Here is a 19,570-nt window from a genome sequence, read left to right on the forward strand (position 1 = left end):
ATATTATATGGTTAGTAAATGCAATTGTATGGTACTTTATGGATTATAGAGAGTCAATACTACTGAGGAAAAAAGGACATCACACTCCTAAGTTCTGACTAACTTTACTCAGTGAAGAACTATGGATGTATGACTGTCAGATACTTGTTCTCCTTCAAAGGAGAGAAGTAAATAAAAGGCAGGCCAGAGTTTAGGTGTATCCAGTGAAAGTTTCTTCATAAAATAATATGAAGCCAGGAGGAAGGGAAGTAATAGCATCAAATATTGGTGAGGGATTGGGAATTAAGTGCTTTGAAACATTATGAATATCAATATTAATTGGGAGAGCCAATTTGGAGATCCATTTCCCAGTTTTGTTAGTTTAAAATGTACATTTTGTATAAAATATATCTTTTATTTTTTGGTATCTACTCTAAGATTACTCACACATGGGTACAAAGAGGCATATGCAAGAATGTTTATTGTAGGAAAGCCAACAAATAATCTGAAAGAGTCTAAATAATCAATAAGGAAGTCGCCAAAAATAGTTTCTGTATGCTGCATTATGTATTGTATACAGCACTTTAAATAGTAAAATGTTACTTCATGTATTAATATGTAAATATGCCCCAAATATCAAATAATTAATGAAATAAAATAATATTGGGTAAAAAAGCATTTCTGTATATTAACACTATATTATTTTATGTAAATTTAAAGGAAAAATATGGTAAGATATATTCCAAACTGATAACAGTAAAGTCAACTAGGATTTGAGCAGTTAGGGGAATTCTAAAAGGAATATTACTTTTTTTTTGGTTGAGGTGAAATTCATGTAACATAAAATTACCATTTTAGCCATTTTAACGTGTATAATTCAGTAGTATTTAGTACATTCACACTGTTGTGTAGCCATTACCACTATGTGGTTCCAGAACATTTTCATTTCCCCAAAAGGAAACCCTGACTCCCATTTAGCAGCCACTTTCAATTTTCCCCTTCCCCCAGCCTTTGTCAACTGCTAATTTCCTTTCTGTCTATGGATTTGCCTATTCTGGATATTTCATTTGGAATCATATAGTACGTGGCTTTTTGTATTTGGCTTCTTTCATTTAACCATACATAATGTTTTCAAAGTTTATTTTGTAGGATATACACTTTTTCTTTCCTTTTTATGGCTGAAAATCCATTATGTGGAATATAGCATATATTTTTATCCATTCAGCAATTGGTGGGCATTCAGCAGATGATGGTGGGTCGTTTCCAGGATTGTTGCTACCTTTTGTCAGTTGTAAATAGTGCTGGACCTCCCACTAACCCTCATCCCTTTTTCCCATCTTCTCACCTCCCTTCCCTCTGGTAACTACCAGTTTATTCTCTGTATTTATAGGTCTGTTCCTGGTTTATGTTTCCTTCTGTGTTCTTTTTTTTTTTTTTTTTTAGATTCCACATATAAGTGAAATCATATGGTACTTCTTGCGTTTCTCTGTCTTACTTATTTCACTGAGCATAAATACCCTCCATGTCTACCTGTGTTATGCAGGTGGCAAGATTTCACTCCTTTTTATGGCCAAGTAATATTCCAGTATGTGCATGCGTGTACACATTCATCTGTCAAAGGACACTTGGGTTGCTTCCAAATCTTGGCTGTTGTTAATTAATAATGCTACAATAAACATAGAGAAGTATAGATATTTTTGAATTAGTGTTTTTGTTTTCTTTGGATACTCAGTAGTGGAATTACTGGATTGTATTATATTTCTGTTTTTAATTTTTTGAGGAATCTCCATACTGTTTTTCATAGTGGCTGCACCGTTTGCATCCTTACCAACAGTGCACAAGGATTCCTTTTCTTCCACATCCTTACCAACACTTAGTTCTTTTTGATAATAGCCGTTGTAACAGATATAAGATGATATCTTTTTGGAGGTGGTTACCAGTTCATATTTATTGAAATGATTCCTTTTTTCCATTTTTATTGAGAAATAATTGACTTGTATCACTGTAAGTTTAATGCATACAGCCTTATGGTTTAATTTGTATATATTATAAAAGGATTACAATAGATACAGCTAATATCTATCTTTGTTATGAGATGATATCTTATTTGGTTTTGATTTGCATTGTCTGATGGTTAGCGATATCGAGCATCTTTTTCTGGATTTGTTTCAAATCTTTGGACCGTATTATTCCAATCTTTAAATTTTTGTTAAAAAAAATACATGAATTTAATTCCCAGCTATATTGAAATAAAAATTGTTAGTTCTTCTTTACCTTTTTTCCCTTAATTAATTCACTCTCTTCAAGAACTAAAACATTTCTGTGCATATCATTCTATTTTTTTTGTACTGTGCTACACACCATTTTTGAAACTTAACACGATTTAATACTAACTGATCTGCAGATTACTTTGCTTAGTTAATAATATATTAATTATCATTCTATATAGCATTTCACATAGATTTCTGTTTATTTTTTTTAACAGCTGCATGATATTTTACAGTATTAGTATAGCATGATTGTTTTATATTCTCCACTCTTAAGGGGCATTTTGATTGCTTAAAGTAGTGGTTCTCAGACATTAGCAACTATTAGAATTATTTTGGTATTCATTAAAATCAATTGGTGGGCCTTATCTCCAAAGGTTTGATTTATAGGTCCAGTCTAGGCCCTGAGAAATTGTATTTTGAACAAGTTTCTGTGTGTTCCTAATGTCTAGAGGCCACATTTTGGGAACCACTGTTACAAGAAGTGGTGAGGCTGGCTTTTGTGACTGACTGTGATTGGTGAAGGTTTTAATAGGGTAAAAAATACAATGTGCTTATGAAAGAAAAATATGTATATCTGTACACACATGAGGAAAATATTTGGAAGAGGGATCATAGAATTCTGGTGAACTTGTACTCTTTTTTCTTTTTTAATTTACGAGTGCTTTTATTTCTAGTAAATTGTATTTTTACTGATGTATCCATCTTGGCAGGTTGGAAGATAGGATCATTGTTCAGCAAGATGAAGTTACTGAAGATGGAATCCCAAGGAATGTGGACCACCTTAGTGAAGTTGATATAAGTAAGCCTTGTTGTGCTAGACTAAATACTTTCTGGAAGGTTGTTAATGTGAATCTTTTATTTGGACAACATATTAATAGACAGCATTTCTTGTCAGTTACCTCATTCATTTAAAAAATGTAGTAGTCATAGAACATTAGGTTCTCATTAATAAACCTAGATTGTTTGGCAACATGGGCAGTAAAACTTTTTGGCCAAGGGGCATCTGAATGGCTCAGTTGGTTAAGCATCCAACTTCAACTTAGGTCATGATCTCACCATGAGTTCGAGCCCCGCATCAGGCTCTGTGCTGATGACAGCTCAGAACCTGGAGTCTACTTTGGATTTTGTGTCTCCCTCTTTCTCTGCCCTGCCACTGCTCGTGCTCTGTCTCTCTGTGTCATAAATAAATAAATAAATAAATAAATAAATAAATAAATAAATAAATAAATAAATAACTTTTTGGCCAATTATTTTATTGAATGTTCAAAACAAAAAGAACTGCTTGCTAAAATCAAGCCAGTATACTAAGAACATTAAATAAATTGTCTTGTTTTTAATAGTATTAATTAAAATATGAGAAATATAATTTTTCCTATCTAACCTATAGGAACAAAGATAAACTGGAGGTAAATATGAGTGTCTAAACAGTGTGTTTTCGCATTTCCTTACATTTGTGTCTACATATTTTGCATTTAATGGAAGTATATAGCAAATTAATCTGCTTCCTGAAAATAAAACCTAATATCCAAAGATTATTTATAAGGTAATATAATCACATAAATACTTTGGTTTTGTTTTTTTGATAGACATGGAGGTTTTTGAATCCATGTTAAATACTGTGCCTTTTTCAATATCACATAAAACTATTTAAGTACTATATAGACTTATCACAAAATCTTTCCTTTATACCACAGGAACTGAAATAGATGATTCTCAGCACTCCAAATGCGATGTAGATAAATCTGTGCAACCAGAACCAGTTTTCCAAAGAGTGGTTCTTTCAAAACACTTGAACGTAGTCTCTCAAATTCAATCAATTCTGTGTTCACCAGAAGAATCCTTTCCACTTCGATCTCGCTCTGATTCACCACCAAAAAATAAAAACAAAAATTCCTTGCTGATTGGACTTTCAACTGGTCTATTTGATGCAAACAACCCAAAGGCAAGTATGCACCTCAAATAGAAAATATCTATTTTAATAACATTTCTTATTTATTTTCTTTGATAAACCACAATGTTGAGTTTTAATCTCTTACACACACACACACACACACAACAGAAGGCCTCCATCTTCTCTTCTGGGATTCTAAAAAGAAGTTGCTATTGAGAGTACAACCAGGACAAAACCTATTTCTTTGGCTCCTTGTTCAGGATTCTTTTTATAGGGTCTACTTTTATTTAAGCAGAAAATCTCTCTTACACCCTCTTACATTATCTCCTGTCTTCACTACACAACCCTACCTCCATTTTTAGTCTGAGACTAAACTTAAGTAATATATCCTTTCTTTTTTTAAGTTTATTTATTTTGAGAGAGAGAGAGAGAGCAAGTGTACACATGGGGGAGGGGAAGAGAGAGGAAGAGAGAGAATCCTGAGCAGGCTCTATGCTGTCAGCCCAGAGCCCAACGTGGGGCTGGATAGTGAGATCATGACCTGAGCCATAATCAAGAGTTGGTACTTAACTGACCAAGCCATCCAGGCACCCCAAGCAATATATCTTAAATGGACAGAAGTACTATTTGCCTAATTTGTATGTAGAAAGACTAATAGATAAGATATTCATATGCACTTTCTGGCGGAAGATTTTCAAACCTCTTATCTTTTCTTACTTGCTATCTTTTTCTTATTTTGAAATTACAATAGTATCTCTATAGAACATTTTAAAATGTAAAGGAGTCACATATTTTGTTATATTACGTTTTATATGTGTAATTTTTACATTTATAAAACTTTTTGCCAAAATGGATTATTAGGCATATTTTTTGTAACCTGCTTTTCTGTTTAATAATAATTATAAAATTATTACAAATGTTACTATTGAAAACTATATTATTATAAAAATTGCATTTTGTCATGGGCACCTGAATTGCTCAGTCTGTTGAGTGACCAACCCTTAATTTTGGCTCAGGTCATGATCTCAAGGTTCATGAGATTGAGCCCCATGTTGGGCTCTTTACTGACAATGCAAAGCCTGGTTGGGGTTCTCCCTCTCTCTGTCTCTCTGTCCCTTCACCACTCATGTGTGCTTTTTCTCTTTCTCAAAATAAATACATAAGCATTTTTAGAAAATAACATTTTGCCATGTTGTCAAATAATCTCTCATATCATCTATAATGACCATAAATTCCATTGTGCTGCTATGCTATATATAATTTTTTAAACTAATCTATTTTTATTGCTGGGCCTTAACTACCTACCTGTGTATCTTTGACAATAGCCACAGTTATTTTCATAAAGTAAATTTCTGTAAGTAGAGTTCAAAAGTTTATATTGTATACCGCCTATTTTCCCTTTAAGAAATAGCTTATTATGGGGTCGCCTGGGTGGCTCAGTTGGTTAAGCCTCTGACTTTGACTCAGGTCATGATCTCACAGTTCGTGAGTTTGAGCCCCACATTGGGCTTTCTGCTGCCAGTGCAGAGCCTGCATGGGATCCTCTGTCTTCTTCTTTCTACCCCTCCGCCACTTGTGCTCGCTCACTTTCTCTCTCTCTCTCTCTCTCTCTCTCTCTCTCTCTCTCTCTCACACACACACACACACACACACACACACACACACACACACACAAATAAAATAAACATTAAAAAGTAGCTAATAATACCTCAATAGTATATGAGAGTCTGTACTCTAAAGAGCACCGACTGTTATCATTCACTTAAAAATTGTGTATTTAATGAATGAGTGATGGTATTTTCAAAATTTGTGTTTCTGTGTTTGCCACTGATGTTGGACATTTTTTATATGTTTAGGTCTGTATAGGAATGAATTGCCTGAATTCTTTCATCCTTGGCTGTTTTTTAAATATGTCATTTTGATTTTCAATTTAGTTTTCCAGTTGGATATGTTTTTACTTTATGGAGTGTTGTCTTAATCTTATTTTAAATGTAGAGAGTGCTAAATTCTCTTACTTGTCTAATAGCATTCAAACTTTCAAAGATGTAAACTATGAAAACAAATGTTATGATCTTCAGAGTTAGAGAATAAGGCCTACTTGTGGAACAGAGAAGGATTATCATGTAATTCATACACTTTCCTTTCTAGTAAAGGTGTGTAGCTAATTGTCTTTAGCCTAGAGATTTTTAATAATTTATTCTGTGTATAAAGTTAACATTCCTGGAGAGCTTGGGTGCTCAGTCAGTTAAGCCTCTGACTCTTGACTTTGGCTCAGGTAATGATCTCATGGTTCGTAGTTTCAAGCCCCATGTCGGGCTCTATGCTGACAGTGCAGAACCTGCTTGGGATTCTCTCTCTTTCCTTATCTCTCTGCCTCTCCCCAACTCGCATGCTCTGCCTCTCTCTCAAAATAAAGAAATAAACTTAAGAAAAAATGTTAACATTCCTTGCATAATACATTTTAATTTTTTATTTTCTTTCATGACCTTAGTTCAGCCTTAGTAGTTCTATAGAAGTACTTGCTTCGGAAGTAAGCACAACAAAATAGATTTCATGTAGGGGAATGACTGTAAGAGGAAGGGCAAGAAAGAACCCTAGAAAGCCAAAGCAGTTTGTAGCCATTTAAGGCAAGGAGAGAAGGCCATACCTCCCTATTCCTTAAATCTTTGAGGTCATGAGAGTTCATCACTGGACCCAAATAGTAAATACTTGGTGTTCATAATAGTCACCTTGAAATGTGGAGAAAAAGTAAAATTTATTTTGAAACGTATAGATAATCTGTCTACTAAGTGGAATAATTTGAGCTCTTAACAAGGATTTTTGTTAAAAGTCTTTTTTAAAAATGTTAATTATGCTACTTACCTTTTTTTAATGTTTATTTTTGAGAGGGAGAGAGAGTGCGTGCACGAGTGTGTACAAGGCAGGGAGAGACAGAGAGAGAGAGAGACAGAGAGAGAGGGAGAGAGAGAGAGAGAGAGAGACAGAGAGAGAGGGAGAGAGAGAGAGAGAGAACAGAGAGAGAGGGAGAGAGAGAGAGAGAGAATCCCAAGCAGGCTCCACACTCAGCAAAGAGCCTGACCCTTGGTTCAGTCTGATGATCACAAGATTATGACCTGAACCAAGATCAAGTTGGATGCTTAACAGACTGAGCCACCCAGGCAACCCTGTGGTTTTTTATTATTATTATTAAAGGAAATTCTCCTTGTACTTTGAATCCTAACCTCTCTCACCTTCTCAAGGATTAACTCCTTTACTTTGGTCACACTTGTATCAACTTTTTCCTCTATAGTAGATCATTTCCTCAACATACATGTTCTTGTAAGTCCCATCATAATTAGCAAACTTCTCTTCTCTTGACAACATGTCCTTCTCCAGCTACCACCCCTTTTCTCTGTTCCCTTTACAACCAAACATCTTCAATATGTTGTATCTTTGCAGTCTCCACTTCCAAATACATTCCAATATGACTTTCATCCCACTCCTCCATTAAAACTGCTCTTGTCAAATTAGTTACTAATACATTGCCAAATTCCCTGTACCTTTTCTCTCATCTTTCTTGATTTTTTTCTTCCAACAGAGTTGATATACACTTTATTTGTAAAATCATTTTTATATCTTGGCTTGCTTTATATCACATTTTCCTCGGCGCTCATGAATCACCCTTTAGTCTCCTTTACTGGTGGCTTCTACTCTAACAGATCTCCTTAAAAGAATGTGTATTCTATCATTGTGTGGAATGTTTTGTAAATGTCAAGAATTAAGTCAAATTGGTTGCTAGTGTTGTTCAAGTCTTCTTTATCTTCTATTTTGTCTAGTTGTATCATTTGATGAGAAAAGATTGAAAAAACTATACTTGCATAATTGTCTTTTCATTTGTGTCTATTTTTGTTCCATGTATTTTGAAACTTTGCTCTTGAGTGAATAAAAATTCAGTATTGCTATCTTCTGGATATTGAATTGATAGGTTTATTGTTATGAAGTGTCCCTTTTTGTTTGATAGTGGTGTCCTTGCTAATTGTCTTTCTACTTATTTATCAATTACTGAGAAAGGAGTGTTAAAATTTCCAGTCAATTTAATGCATGTTAATAATCTTTATATAGTCTTAAAAAATTGACCTCTTTAATCGTTATGAAATGACTCTCTTTATTCTTGGTCATATCACTTTGTTCTGGAATCTGTTTTGTCCAATTTTAATACAGCCATTCCAGCTTTCTGATGATTAATGTCTATGAGGTATATATATTTTACATCCTTTACTTTTAATCACACTGATTTTATATGTAAAGTGGATTTTTTGTAGCTATCATCTAGTCAAGTCTTTTTTTTTTTTTTTAATTTTTTTTTCAACATTTATTTATTTTTGGGACAGAGAGAGACAGAGCATGAACAGGGGAGGGGCAGAGAGAGAGGGAGACACAGAATCGGAAACAGGCTCCAGGCTCTGAGCCATCAGCCCAGAGCCCGACGCGGGGCTCGAACTCACGGACCGTGAGATCATGACCTGGCTGAAGTCGGACGCTTAACCAACTGCGCCACCCAGGCGCCCCTAGTCAAGTCTTTTTAACCAGCCTGACAATCTCTTTTATTCAAAGTGATTAGACAATTTACTTGTTATGTAATTTTTTATATATTATTGATATGATTAATTTTAAACCTACCATTTTGCTATTTGTTTTCTATTTGTCTCATCACTTTTTCTTCTTGTATTTACTTTAATTCTCCCTTCTTTTGGATTGAGTATTTTTAGCATTTTATTTAATCTCTACTATTTGCTTTTAAAGATAGACCTTTTCAAATATTTAGTTGTAATTCTCAGTTTTCAACATACAGTTTTAGCTTTTTACAATCTTTCTTTAATATACCACTATATTTATTTAACATATTTAACATATTTAATATACCACAGTATTTATTTAACCTATTTAACAATATACTTCCATTTCCACTCTCTTGTCTGTCCTTTTGGCATTGTTGTCGTATATATTATGTCCATATTGTTATAAACACCACAATAAATTTTTATCATTTTTGCTTTAAACATTATCTTTTACAGAAAGTAAAAAATTGAGAGTCTATATATTTACCATTTCGGACATTCTTCATTACTTTGCGTAGAATTCAGGTTTCTATCTGGTATCTATCACTTCTGCACCTTTTAAGAACTTCCTTTAACATTCTTGTGCAGCCCTGTTGGTGATGACTTTTTTTTCCTCTTTTGTTTATTTAAAAACCTTTTTGTTACACTTTCATTTTGAAAAGCTATTTCTAGTAGGTCTAGAATTATATTATCGTCTGGGTTGTATTATTTCTGACAACAAACACTGTAAATTATGTAGCTTTCATAAATTATGTAGCTTTCATATGTAGTAATAGAGTGACTTGATTTATTAAGTAAGGTAAGGTAAATTTGTAATAGTTCAAAATGAAATCATCTCAAGATGTGATCTTCTCATGCTATCACTTATATAAGAACACAGTCTAGGTTACCAAACAGAATAGTTACTTGTCCTTCCCTTTAGACCTCCCTCATTTTAGAGGATGGCGAATACAGGGTGGAGAGAGACCAGATGTGTTCCACCAATAGTTTTCTGATCTGTGAGTAGAGTGGAAAACTAATCTCTATAAAAATATTAAGAATTTCTTTACTCGTTATAGCAAATGGAGAGTGGGGGGGGATATTGATGTGTAATTCACCAATAGCATATATGTCTTAAATGTCTTGTTTTAATTTGCTAAAATATCAATTATTATATAATGTCTATAATTTTTGCCTTTGCTAAATGTTCATAATTTTTTAATGTTTTAGATCCACTTTTCACCTGGTTTATGGGTTGAAGTGAGGATATATTTGTAGAAGCTATTTTTAAGAAACAGTGTTACAGTTTAATTTTAGTATGCAGAAGTTAAATATGTTCGTTATAATCCATTCTGTACTATAACCAGAGTATCGCTAATTCATAATTTTAATTGAAAAATACTACAGATGAAACTGTGAGTTGACAGAATTCTTTTAAGTAGAATTATATGTGGAGTTCCATTATTAGTATACTTACTACTTAATTTATTCACTATCTTATGTGGTTCTCTTCATTTTTGAGAAAAAGAACTTAACCAACAAACAAAAACATCTAAAAAAATCTGTCAAAGAAGACTGTGAACATAAAGGGTTTTCAATATAGGATAGATAAGCTGTTGGATTGAAGGTACATAGATCTATTCCAGGAGGAAAGTTGTGAAATTACATACCTCTTAAAATTTCTAACTGTATTATGTTACATTAAGTTAGGAAAATTATTTTTTTAATGTTTATTTTTGAGAGAGAGAGAGACAGTGTGAACGGGGGAGGGGCAGAGAGAGGGAGACACAGAATCCGAAGCAGGCTTCAGTCTCTGAACTTTCTTTCTTTCTTTTTTTTTTTAACTTTTTAACGTTTATTTATTTTTGAGACAGAGAGAGACAGAGCATGAACGGGGGAGGGGCAGAGAGAGAGGGAGACACAGAATCGGAAGCAGGCTCCAGGCTCTGAGCCATCAGCCCAGAGCCCAACGCGGGGCTCGAACTCACCAACCGTGAGATCGTGACCTGAGCTGAAGTCGGAGGCTTAACCGACTGAGCCACCCAGGCGCCCCTGGGCTCTTAACTTTCAGCACAATGCTGGATGCGGGGCTCAAACCTGTGAGCCAGGAGATCATGACCTGAGCTGAAGTCACATGCTTAAACAATTGAGCCGCCCAGGCTCCCATATTAGGAAAATTATTTTAACTAGTGAAAGGAATAAACTAGGATTGAGACTATTTTACCAGAGTTAAAATTTATCTCAGCCTAAAAAATACCGCATCTTTATGTCGAGTCCCCTTGAATTTAGGTATATAATGCATATATGCTGTATCTATCTAGAGAAACTGTTACTGTATGCATATTTTGCATGCCGCTGGTTTATAATATACAGGGTTCAAACCATTAAAATAATAAACAAGTCAAGCATAAATTCTGCTGACAGTGAGAGATTCAGAAAAAGAAATACTTTCAGTACCATTATTAAGTGCTTTGACAAGCAACGTATCTTACCATCTTGTAGTTCATAACCATTTTTTTCAAGTGCTGTAATATGTAAATTATGTTCAAGTAATGGAAATCAATCCTTTTTTTATTCTCAAAAACAGATTGTACCAATAAAATTGGCGACGAATATAAATTTTCATTAATATGCTAAACATTGTGTTTTCTTCACAGCCTCCAATCTGGTGTAGATTCTTACCAGGGCCTTAGGAGTTATGTTTCAAATCTCACAGACTCCTTTAGGGTTATTAACCCAACTCTGAGACTTATATATTTAGATATTTGTTTCATTGCTCTGTCTATCCATCATATTCTAACTGCTGTTAGGTTAGTGGCCAGAGGCTATTTCTATTATTTCTGGTCTTATGCAAACAAGCTCAAATTTTAAATACCTCAACTGTGCATTTTTTCTTAAGTCAGTTTCTTCTCACGTGATCTCACGTGATTTTCAGTATGAACATCAAGTACCTGCCTTTCTAGCCTTGCCTTCTTGTAGGAAAGGCTCTATTTACAGTCCATTGTTCAGAGAAGCCATGTTAGGTTTTTGTTTGTTTTGTTTTTTGTTTGTTTGTTTGTTTTGCACTAATGTGAAGTTCCTTGTTTAACCAATGTGGCCCAGCCAACAGCTCCTAGGATAAATGATACAAAGGGCCACCAATTTATGTGTGATGGTGCTTTGCCAAGCTTCAAACTAACTCAGTCCAGGATTTGGGAAAGATATACGGGGAGGATTGGCCATGGGAAAGTGTGAGAGGAAGACTTAGCAGAGATACAGTAAAAGAGTGACAGTATAGGTCCTGAATGAGAAGGAGCAAATTAGCAGGTTCTGGCACTGCCTGATTTCTGACAGATTTCTAATTCCATTCCCTGGGCATGCCCCAAGTAAGCACCTCTCCCTGCCTTTGAACGATGACTTAAGTGAATCCTTGTGTGTTGAAACCCAGGCATAACTTGAAAATTTAGTTTCCTCACTGAAAAAAATACAGAGCTGAAATTCAAGAGAATTAGGTTCTAACCTTGGACAAGTCACCTCTGGAGCTTCTAGCTCTAAATATATGATATAAAAATAAAAAATTAGTATTAGCTCTAACTTTCTAATTTTTTTATCTCATTTTTATTTTCTAATGATCTCACTCCTACTAAGAAGTCTGTTAACTTTTTTAGATGTTGAGGACATGTTCACTTCCAGATCTCTCAAAATTGTTCAGAACACTGATGGATGTTCCCACTGTAGGAGATGTATGTCAAGACAATCTTGAAATAGATGAAATTGAAGATGAGCATATTAAAGAAGGACCTTCTGATTCTGAAGACATGTGAGCATGATGTCATTAACAAATACTAGCACTAACAGAATTTTTGAGTTTATAGGAGTTCTAGAGATGTGACTCACCTAGGCAGTTTTAAAAAATGATCTATAACTGATTTTTTCACTACTTCTTTACCTTTATACAGCATTTTTAAAGTACAGTCATGCAAGTTTTGACATGTATAGTTGCCTCTAAGTAATATAATGACTTACTCTCACTTTGAAGAATATAAGAAAATGATTTCTATGTGTGCTGTCTGTCTTATTCACTATTGAACATGTAGGACCTTGACTTGGCCATGGGGTACATGTGTAATAAATTTTGCTTAAATGAATGAATATTAGGGTGATGATTATTTAACAGTTTAATGCCACATGATACAGGGATTGAAGTGGGAAATTGTGAAATATGTACTATTCTACAGTTCACCAGGGAAAAGACCAGAAAGCCTCTATATCTCTCTCCTGCCATGTATGATTTCAAAACTATGGCAGTGGAGAGTTAGCAGGTAGACTAGTTGTTTTATTTGCATATGTATGTGCACATACATTTAATTGCTTTCCCAAAATTCCTTTCTTCATGATCCACAGGGAATCTAGAATCCAAGAGAAATTTAACCAACACTTCTGAGAACTATGGGAAGTGATAGCCCCTTAGACAGTAATCTTTTTCCATCCTCTTTGCAACAAGTAAGACCTCCTATGTTACTCTGCACTGTCAGTGCGGAGCTTGATGCAGGACTTGATCTCAAAAACCATGAATGATATCATGACCTGAGCAGAAACCAAGAGTCGGTTGCCCAACCAACTGAACCACCTAGGTGTCTCTAAAATCACCATTGTTTTAATCTGACTGCCACAATAGCTTGTTTGTGACTTGTGTTCTTTTAACTACTAGTTGATGACAGAATTTTAAAATTTAAGTTAGAAGCTTTTAATATTAATTTAAAATTTTGAAAACCAAGTTAAAAAAATAAAATAAAAAATTGAAAACTAAGCTATTTTTTTTATTTTTTAAAGATATTTATTTATTTATTTATTTATTTTCAATATATGAAGTTTATTGTCAAATTGGTTTCCATATAACACCCAGTGCTCATCCCAAAAGGTGCCCTCCTCGATACCCATCACCCACCCTCCCACCCCCCATCAACCCTCAGTTTGTTCTCAGTTTTTAAGAGTCTCTTATTGCTTTGGCTCTCTTCCACTCTAACCTCTTTTTTTTTTTTCCTTCCCCTCCCCCATGGGTTTCTGTTAAGTTTCTCAGGATCCACATGAGAGTGAAACCATATGGTGTCTGTCTTTCTCTGTATGGCTTATTTCACTTAGTGTAACACTCTCCAGTTCCATCCATGTTGCTACAAAGGGCCATATTTCGTTCTTTCTCATTGCCATGTAGTACTCCATTGTGTATATAAACCACAATTTCTTTATCCTTTCATCAGTTGATGGACATTTAGGCTGTTTCCATAATTTGACTATTGTTGAGAGTGCTGAACTAAGCTATTTTTAAAAGTAGGTTAGTGCATACCAGGAAATTTCACTTAATGTTTTCCTTGGGAAAAAAACATTTCTTTTTGTTGTTATTCAAACTTCACTCAAGGTCATATAATAAGAAAATCTAAAAAGTGAATTCAGGGCCACATTTAAAAATATATATAAGACAAATTTTTGAGTGCTTCTTCCAAAAAAGATGTTAGTCTTATACTTTTCTTATAATGGCAGACTTAGCAGGCCCACTGACTTTTAATACCATCTGTGGAGGGTACTAATTCCTCCAGGCTGGCCACTAGAAGATTTAATCAACAGATTAATGTTTACTCATTGTTACAATGGTACATAGTGGATGTGCATGCTATGTTAGTCTTTTAATGAAATACTAAGTTAAATGAAAATAGTAGGATGAGCCAAAAGATTAGATATACTCTCTTTCTCGTTCTAATGAGGTGCTATGCTTTTCTATACCTGCTACAAAGTGTAGAAGTTTGTACACATAAATAAAAACTAAAGATATTTCTACATTAAAAGATTATTTTCTTTTTCCATTAATGGAAAATTTATTTAAGATCTTGCATAATACCATTTATATTTTAGCTCTTCAGTAAATACTTGTTTATTTGATTGGAATCTAAACTTAAATCAGCTTTTCTAGTGGATGAAATCCTCAACGTGGGTACATAACCTCTTTCAGAAGATCTCATATATCTAAGAGGCAAATCATAAGAGAAATAAAGTCAGTGAGTATGTTTTGGGGGTATTATAGAAGTGGTGAGATTTCAATCCTTTCTGTGCTATTTATTGACTGTGCAGTTGAGTGTATAGCCTTGTGCAAGACTTATAAGCACTTTGATTCAGTTTCCATGTCTCTAAAGTGAGTTATATGTAGGTAAAATTTTAGTAATAGAATAAAACTGAATAAATAAACTAAGTAGAATAAACTAAAGTACTATATAAAAGTAAGGTATTATTGGCCTAAATTAATTAGTTCCAGCATCTTTAATCCCATGAAAATAAAATTAATATCTTGAGCAATGCCTTGGAAATAAGATAATCTAGCAAAGATTATTATGGCTAATATATTCTAATTATGTGGTAAAGTTTACTTGCTATGTATTTTAGAAATGTTTTCAAGGATAAACATGTAAAGATAAGATTTCTGGTGACTATTTTTATTCACTAGATCATCCTGTGAACCTGAATGTAAAATTCCATAAGTATTTTCATTTCTAAAAGTTCAAATGTCCGATGAATGTTTATATGAAAAGCCTTTCATATAGGATACTACCATTATACATCCATGTGAATATTCTGCTGAATTTTCAAAATTACATAGAAGAAAAATATTTGAATATTAAGTATTTTTTTTGAAAGCAAGTGAAAAATCTCTTTAGTCTGGCCTTTTAAAACACTGAAACATTCTTTCAAAATTTAAGCAGTGAATAACATTGACAGTTTTATAATTCTCTTTCGGCACTCAGGATCACACAAGTCATCTTCGGGCTTATGTATTCCAGAATATGTACCATGTGCTGTATTTTATAATTGTATCAGTCCTCATTTACTTTTACCTATGTAGGTTTTTTCAGATTTCTTTTTATCCACTATTAGTACTTTTAAGTAGAAAGGAGCACATGTAAATTGAAGTAAAATTTCAAAATAAGGTAACCTTTTGGTAACGTTTACTTTAATCTTTCAAAATTTCAGTGTATTTGAAGAAACTGACACAGATTTACAGGAGCTTCAGGCCTCTATGGAACAGTTACTTAGGGAACAACCTGGAGAAGAATACAGTGAGGAGGAAGAATCCATCTTAAAAAACAGTGACATAGAGCAGACTGCAAATGGGACAGATGTAGCAGATGAGGATGACAATCCCAGCAGTGAAAGTGCCCTAAATGAAGAATGGCATTCGGGTACGTGCTCATGATCATGGACCTTTCTTTTTCAGTGTATACAATTATTTCAAGTAGAATATATTTTTCTGTTATCTGATACGAACCATTTCCAACTTTAAATAAAACTGAAGTATGCTTCTGTGTCTCTGACTTTATTCATGCCTTTTCTTCTCACACAAATGTCCATATACATTTGTTCCATTTCTTTCCCGTTAAATTTTAGAAATGCTTTTGAAGCAGGGTGCCTGGGTGGCTCAGTTGGTTAAGTGTCTGACTCTTGATCTAGGCTCAGGTCATGATCTCACGGGTTCGTGAGTACGAGCCCCACATCGGGCTCTGTGCTGACGGTGCAGAGCCTGCTTGGGATTTTGTCTCTCCCTCTCTCTGCCTCTTCCCAGCTTGCACTCTCTTGTCTCTCTCAAAATAAATAAATTTTAAAAAAGAAGAAATGCTTTTGAAGCATTTTCATTGTTTTCTTATCTTCCTTGACTTATTTTTCTAGTACTAAAGATAATAGCCTAGTTTTCTAGCACTTTATATTTTACAAAGAGCTTCCACATACAGTGGTTAACCAGCAAGGCTAATACTAAAAACAGTTTTTAAAACGTTGACACTTTTTTTTTAAATTGTTGTTTGTTGATAGCATTACCCCCAAGATACATAGAAAATCTGTGTAATCAAGAACTATATTATGTTTATTTGGGAAGAAGAGCTAATGTGAAAAGGAACAATTCTTCAGTAATTTTGTCTTTTACTAGACTATTTCCAAGTGTCTTGGACATATACATGACATAAAACATAGATAGCATTTGTATTTTCTAAGTGCTTTACTAAAGTTTTATGATATGTGGCATAAGTCATCTGCCTCCTGCGTGCTTTTTCATGCTTTGGCCCATGTTTAATATCAACTTTTTAAAAACAGTGGTTAGGGTTGGTTGCCTCAGTACAGAACATATGGGTATGCTTTTTTTATTTTTTACTCAGTTAGAATGTTTTTATTCTAGTTTACTGTTTATGTCTATAAAAGATTCCCAAAGTAACATTCCTCTTTTTTTTTTTAAGTTTGTTTTTATTTGTTTTTGAGAGAGAGAGAGACCATGTGTGCACACCAGCAAGGGAGGGGGAGATAGAGAAGGAGAGAAGGAATCTCCAGTAGTCTCCACGCTGTCAGCACAGAGCCCAGTGTAACGCTCGATGCAGGGCTCAATTGCACCAACTGTGAGATCATGACCTGAGTCGAGATCAAGAGTGGAACTCTAACTGACTGAGCCACCCAGGTGCCCCATCCCAAAGTAACATTCTTGTTCAGACAGATTTACAGGGGCGCCTGGGTGGCTCAGCCGGTTGAGCATCCGACTTCGGCTCAGGTCATGATCTCGAGGTCCGTGAGTTCGAGCCCCGCGTCGGGCTCTGTGCTGACGGCTCAGAGCCTGGAGCCTGTTTCACATTCTGTGTCTCCCTCTCTCTCTGACCCTCCCCCATTCATGCTCTGTCTCTCTCTGTCTCAAAAATAAATAAACGTTAAAAAAAAAATTTAAAAAAAAAAAGATTTACATATACACTGATTTCCTATATAAATGGCAATAATTATAATGATAAAATCTTTATAGTGAAAGTACAAGTAGTCTGTTTCAGTGACCTCACTCAGTTGTGAAAAAGAATTTTAGTCTGTTAGGGTAAGAATTATTTTATTCATTCTTTTTAGTCTTAAAACATCTTTTTATTTCTGCATTTTAGATAACAGTGATGGTGAGATTACTAGTGAATGTGAATATGATAGCGTCTTTAATCATTTAGAGGAACTGAGACTTCACCTGGAGCAGGAAATAGGCTTTGAAAAATTCTTTGAGGTTTATGAGAAGATAAAGGTAAGTAAAATGTCAATTAAAACATTTAACTTTGGGTCATCTGGCTGGCTCAGTTGATAGAGCATCTGACTCTTGACCTCAGGGTCATGAGTGCAAGCCCCAAGTTGGGCATGGAGCCTATTTAAGAAAAAATTTAACTTTGAAATATGCTCTTTTTGGATTACTAGTGAAATGTCAGTGATATTTATAGGTCAATAGATTTATCATAAATAATAAAGTTTCCAATTAGAGAAAGTTAATATTCAAGCATTAATTTATATTTGGAAATTTGGTATAGGCTATTCATGAAGATGAAGATGAAAATATTGAGATTTGTTCAACAATAGTTCAGAATATTTTAGGAAATGAACATGAACATCTTTATGCCAAGATTCTTCATTTAGTCATGGCAGATGGAGCCTATCAAGAAGGTAAGATTTCCTCAGTCTATTTTAAGTAAATGTGCAAAAAACAGGATGTAAATTACTGAGCTTTTATCACATGCATTTTGGTGAAATCTATATTGGAATCATATGCAGTACTTATGAGCAATTATAAAATTAACCATGTCATATACTGTTACTGATTCTACCATATTTTCATTGACTTAAGTCCTTTAGGTCCATATTTTTACTTAATTTATAAGCAACATTTGAATGAGATTTTTTAGAAAGACTCCTTATTGGTCAGTTCTAGAAATCAGAATGCTTTAGTAAAGCTTTAGACATACATGCTTCAGCAGTATGTACAGTTTCTCCTAATACCAAATGTAATCTCTTCCATTCACAGTAAGTGGAGTTCATTTAAAGTGGTTTATATGTAAACCATTTTTCTATTTGGAAAATATTTACTTACAGAATGACACAAAATATATTTGAATTTTATGGAAAATTATTAAAGTTAAAAATGGTGTTGCCCCTTAAATTTACTCAATTTAACCATGGAACAAGACCAGTGGTATAGTCCTAACTCTGTGACAAGCTAGTAATGTGACATTAAGTAATTTATTTGAAATTTCAGTTTCCATTGCTATAAAAGGATGATCACTATTCTAATGTACTGTGAACTGTTTTCAAAATACTTATTGAGTGCTTCTTGTAACCTAGCACTTTATTACTAATTGACATTAAACGACATAGTGTTTTATTTACATGTTGTTTACAGTTCCCTTGGGAGATGAAACCTAAGTATATGAAAGTGTAAAACTATATGCAAAAAATGCATATTCTAAAGTACTTTTCAGTGCAGTAGGAATTAGAGAAGGGAAGCTTGGATTGTGAAAAATGGAAAGAAATGTAGAGATATACTTGTCAAAAAACAGAGTGAAAACTAATTGATGTATATTAGAGTTAAAATCACCCTATCAGAAGCTTCTTGTTGCAAATAGTCTTTGTTGTAGGGAAGTGTTGAATCACTATATTGTACATCTGAAACTAATATTACACGGCATATTAACTAAAATTTAAATAAAAACTAAAAAAAAACCAAAGTAGTCTTTGTGATTAGATACTATGAAATGTTTAAAATACATAGAGGAAATCAGTGAAGATTTGTAAACTAAGTGAAGACGTTTTGTAAAGTTCAATCTAGCAGCAGTATTCTGGATATCTTGGAGAGTACTGAGATTGCAAATAAGATCTTTTTTGAAACTGTAGATGTGTTTGGGCATGGGAGGGTGAATACCTGGATTTAGTGTTCATAGGAATGGAGCATCAATATTCAGCTCAGATATTTCAGAATCAGGCTTTTAATAAAAATATTTGATATTTTTATTAATCAAGTTTCCTAAAATCAAATTCAAGAGTTTTTTTTTTTATTT

At 33.9% G+C, this 19,570-nt stretch overlaps 1 protein-coding gene across 6 annotated transcripts in view; it reads left to right on the top strand.

Annotated features, from left to right (window-relative positions):
* NEK1 (NIMA related kinase 1) overlaps nucleotides 1-19,570 on the top strand; it is a 248,558-nt gene that overhangs the window by 204,837 nt on the left and 24,151 nt on the right. For all 6 annotated transcript variants that reach the window (XM_047856749.1, XM_047856753.1, XM_047856750.1 and 3 more), the window contains 6 exons: nucleotides 2,960-3,048; nucleotides 3,944-4,191; nucleotides 12,365-12,516; nucleotides 15,714-15,922; nucleotides 17,642-17,772; nucleotides 18,050-18,182. In XM_047856749.1, coding sequence (XP_047712705.1) covers nucleotides 2,960-3,048; nucleotides 3,944-4,191; nucleotides 12,365-12,516; nucleotides 15,714-15,922; nucleotides 17,642-17,772; nucleotides 18,050-18,182 — 962 coding nt within the window. The remainder of the gene's footprint in view (nucleotides 1-2,959; nucleotides 3,049-3,943; nucleotides 4,192-12,364; nucleotides 12,517-15,713; nucleotides 15,923-17,641; nucleotides 17,773-18,049; nucleotides 18,183-19,570) is intronic.

The sequence above is a fragment of the Prionailurus viverrinus genome, chromosome B1 (genome assembly GCF_022837055.1).
Source record: "Prionailurus viverrinus isolate Anna chromosome B1, UM_Priviv_1.0, whole genome shotgun sequence".
NCBI classification, from domain to species: Eukaryota; Metazoa; Chordata; class Mammalia; order Carnivora; family Felidae; genus Prionailurus; species Prionailurus viverrinus.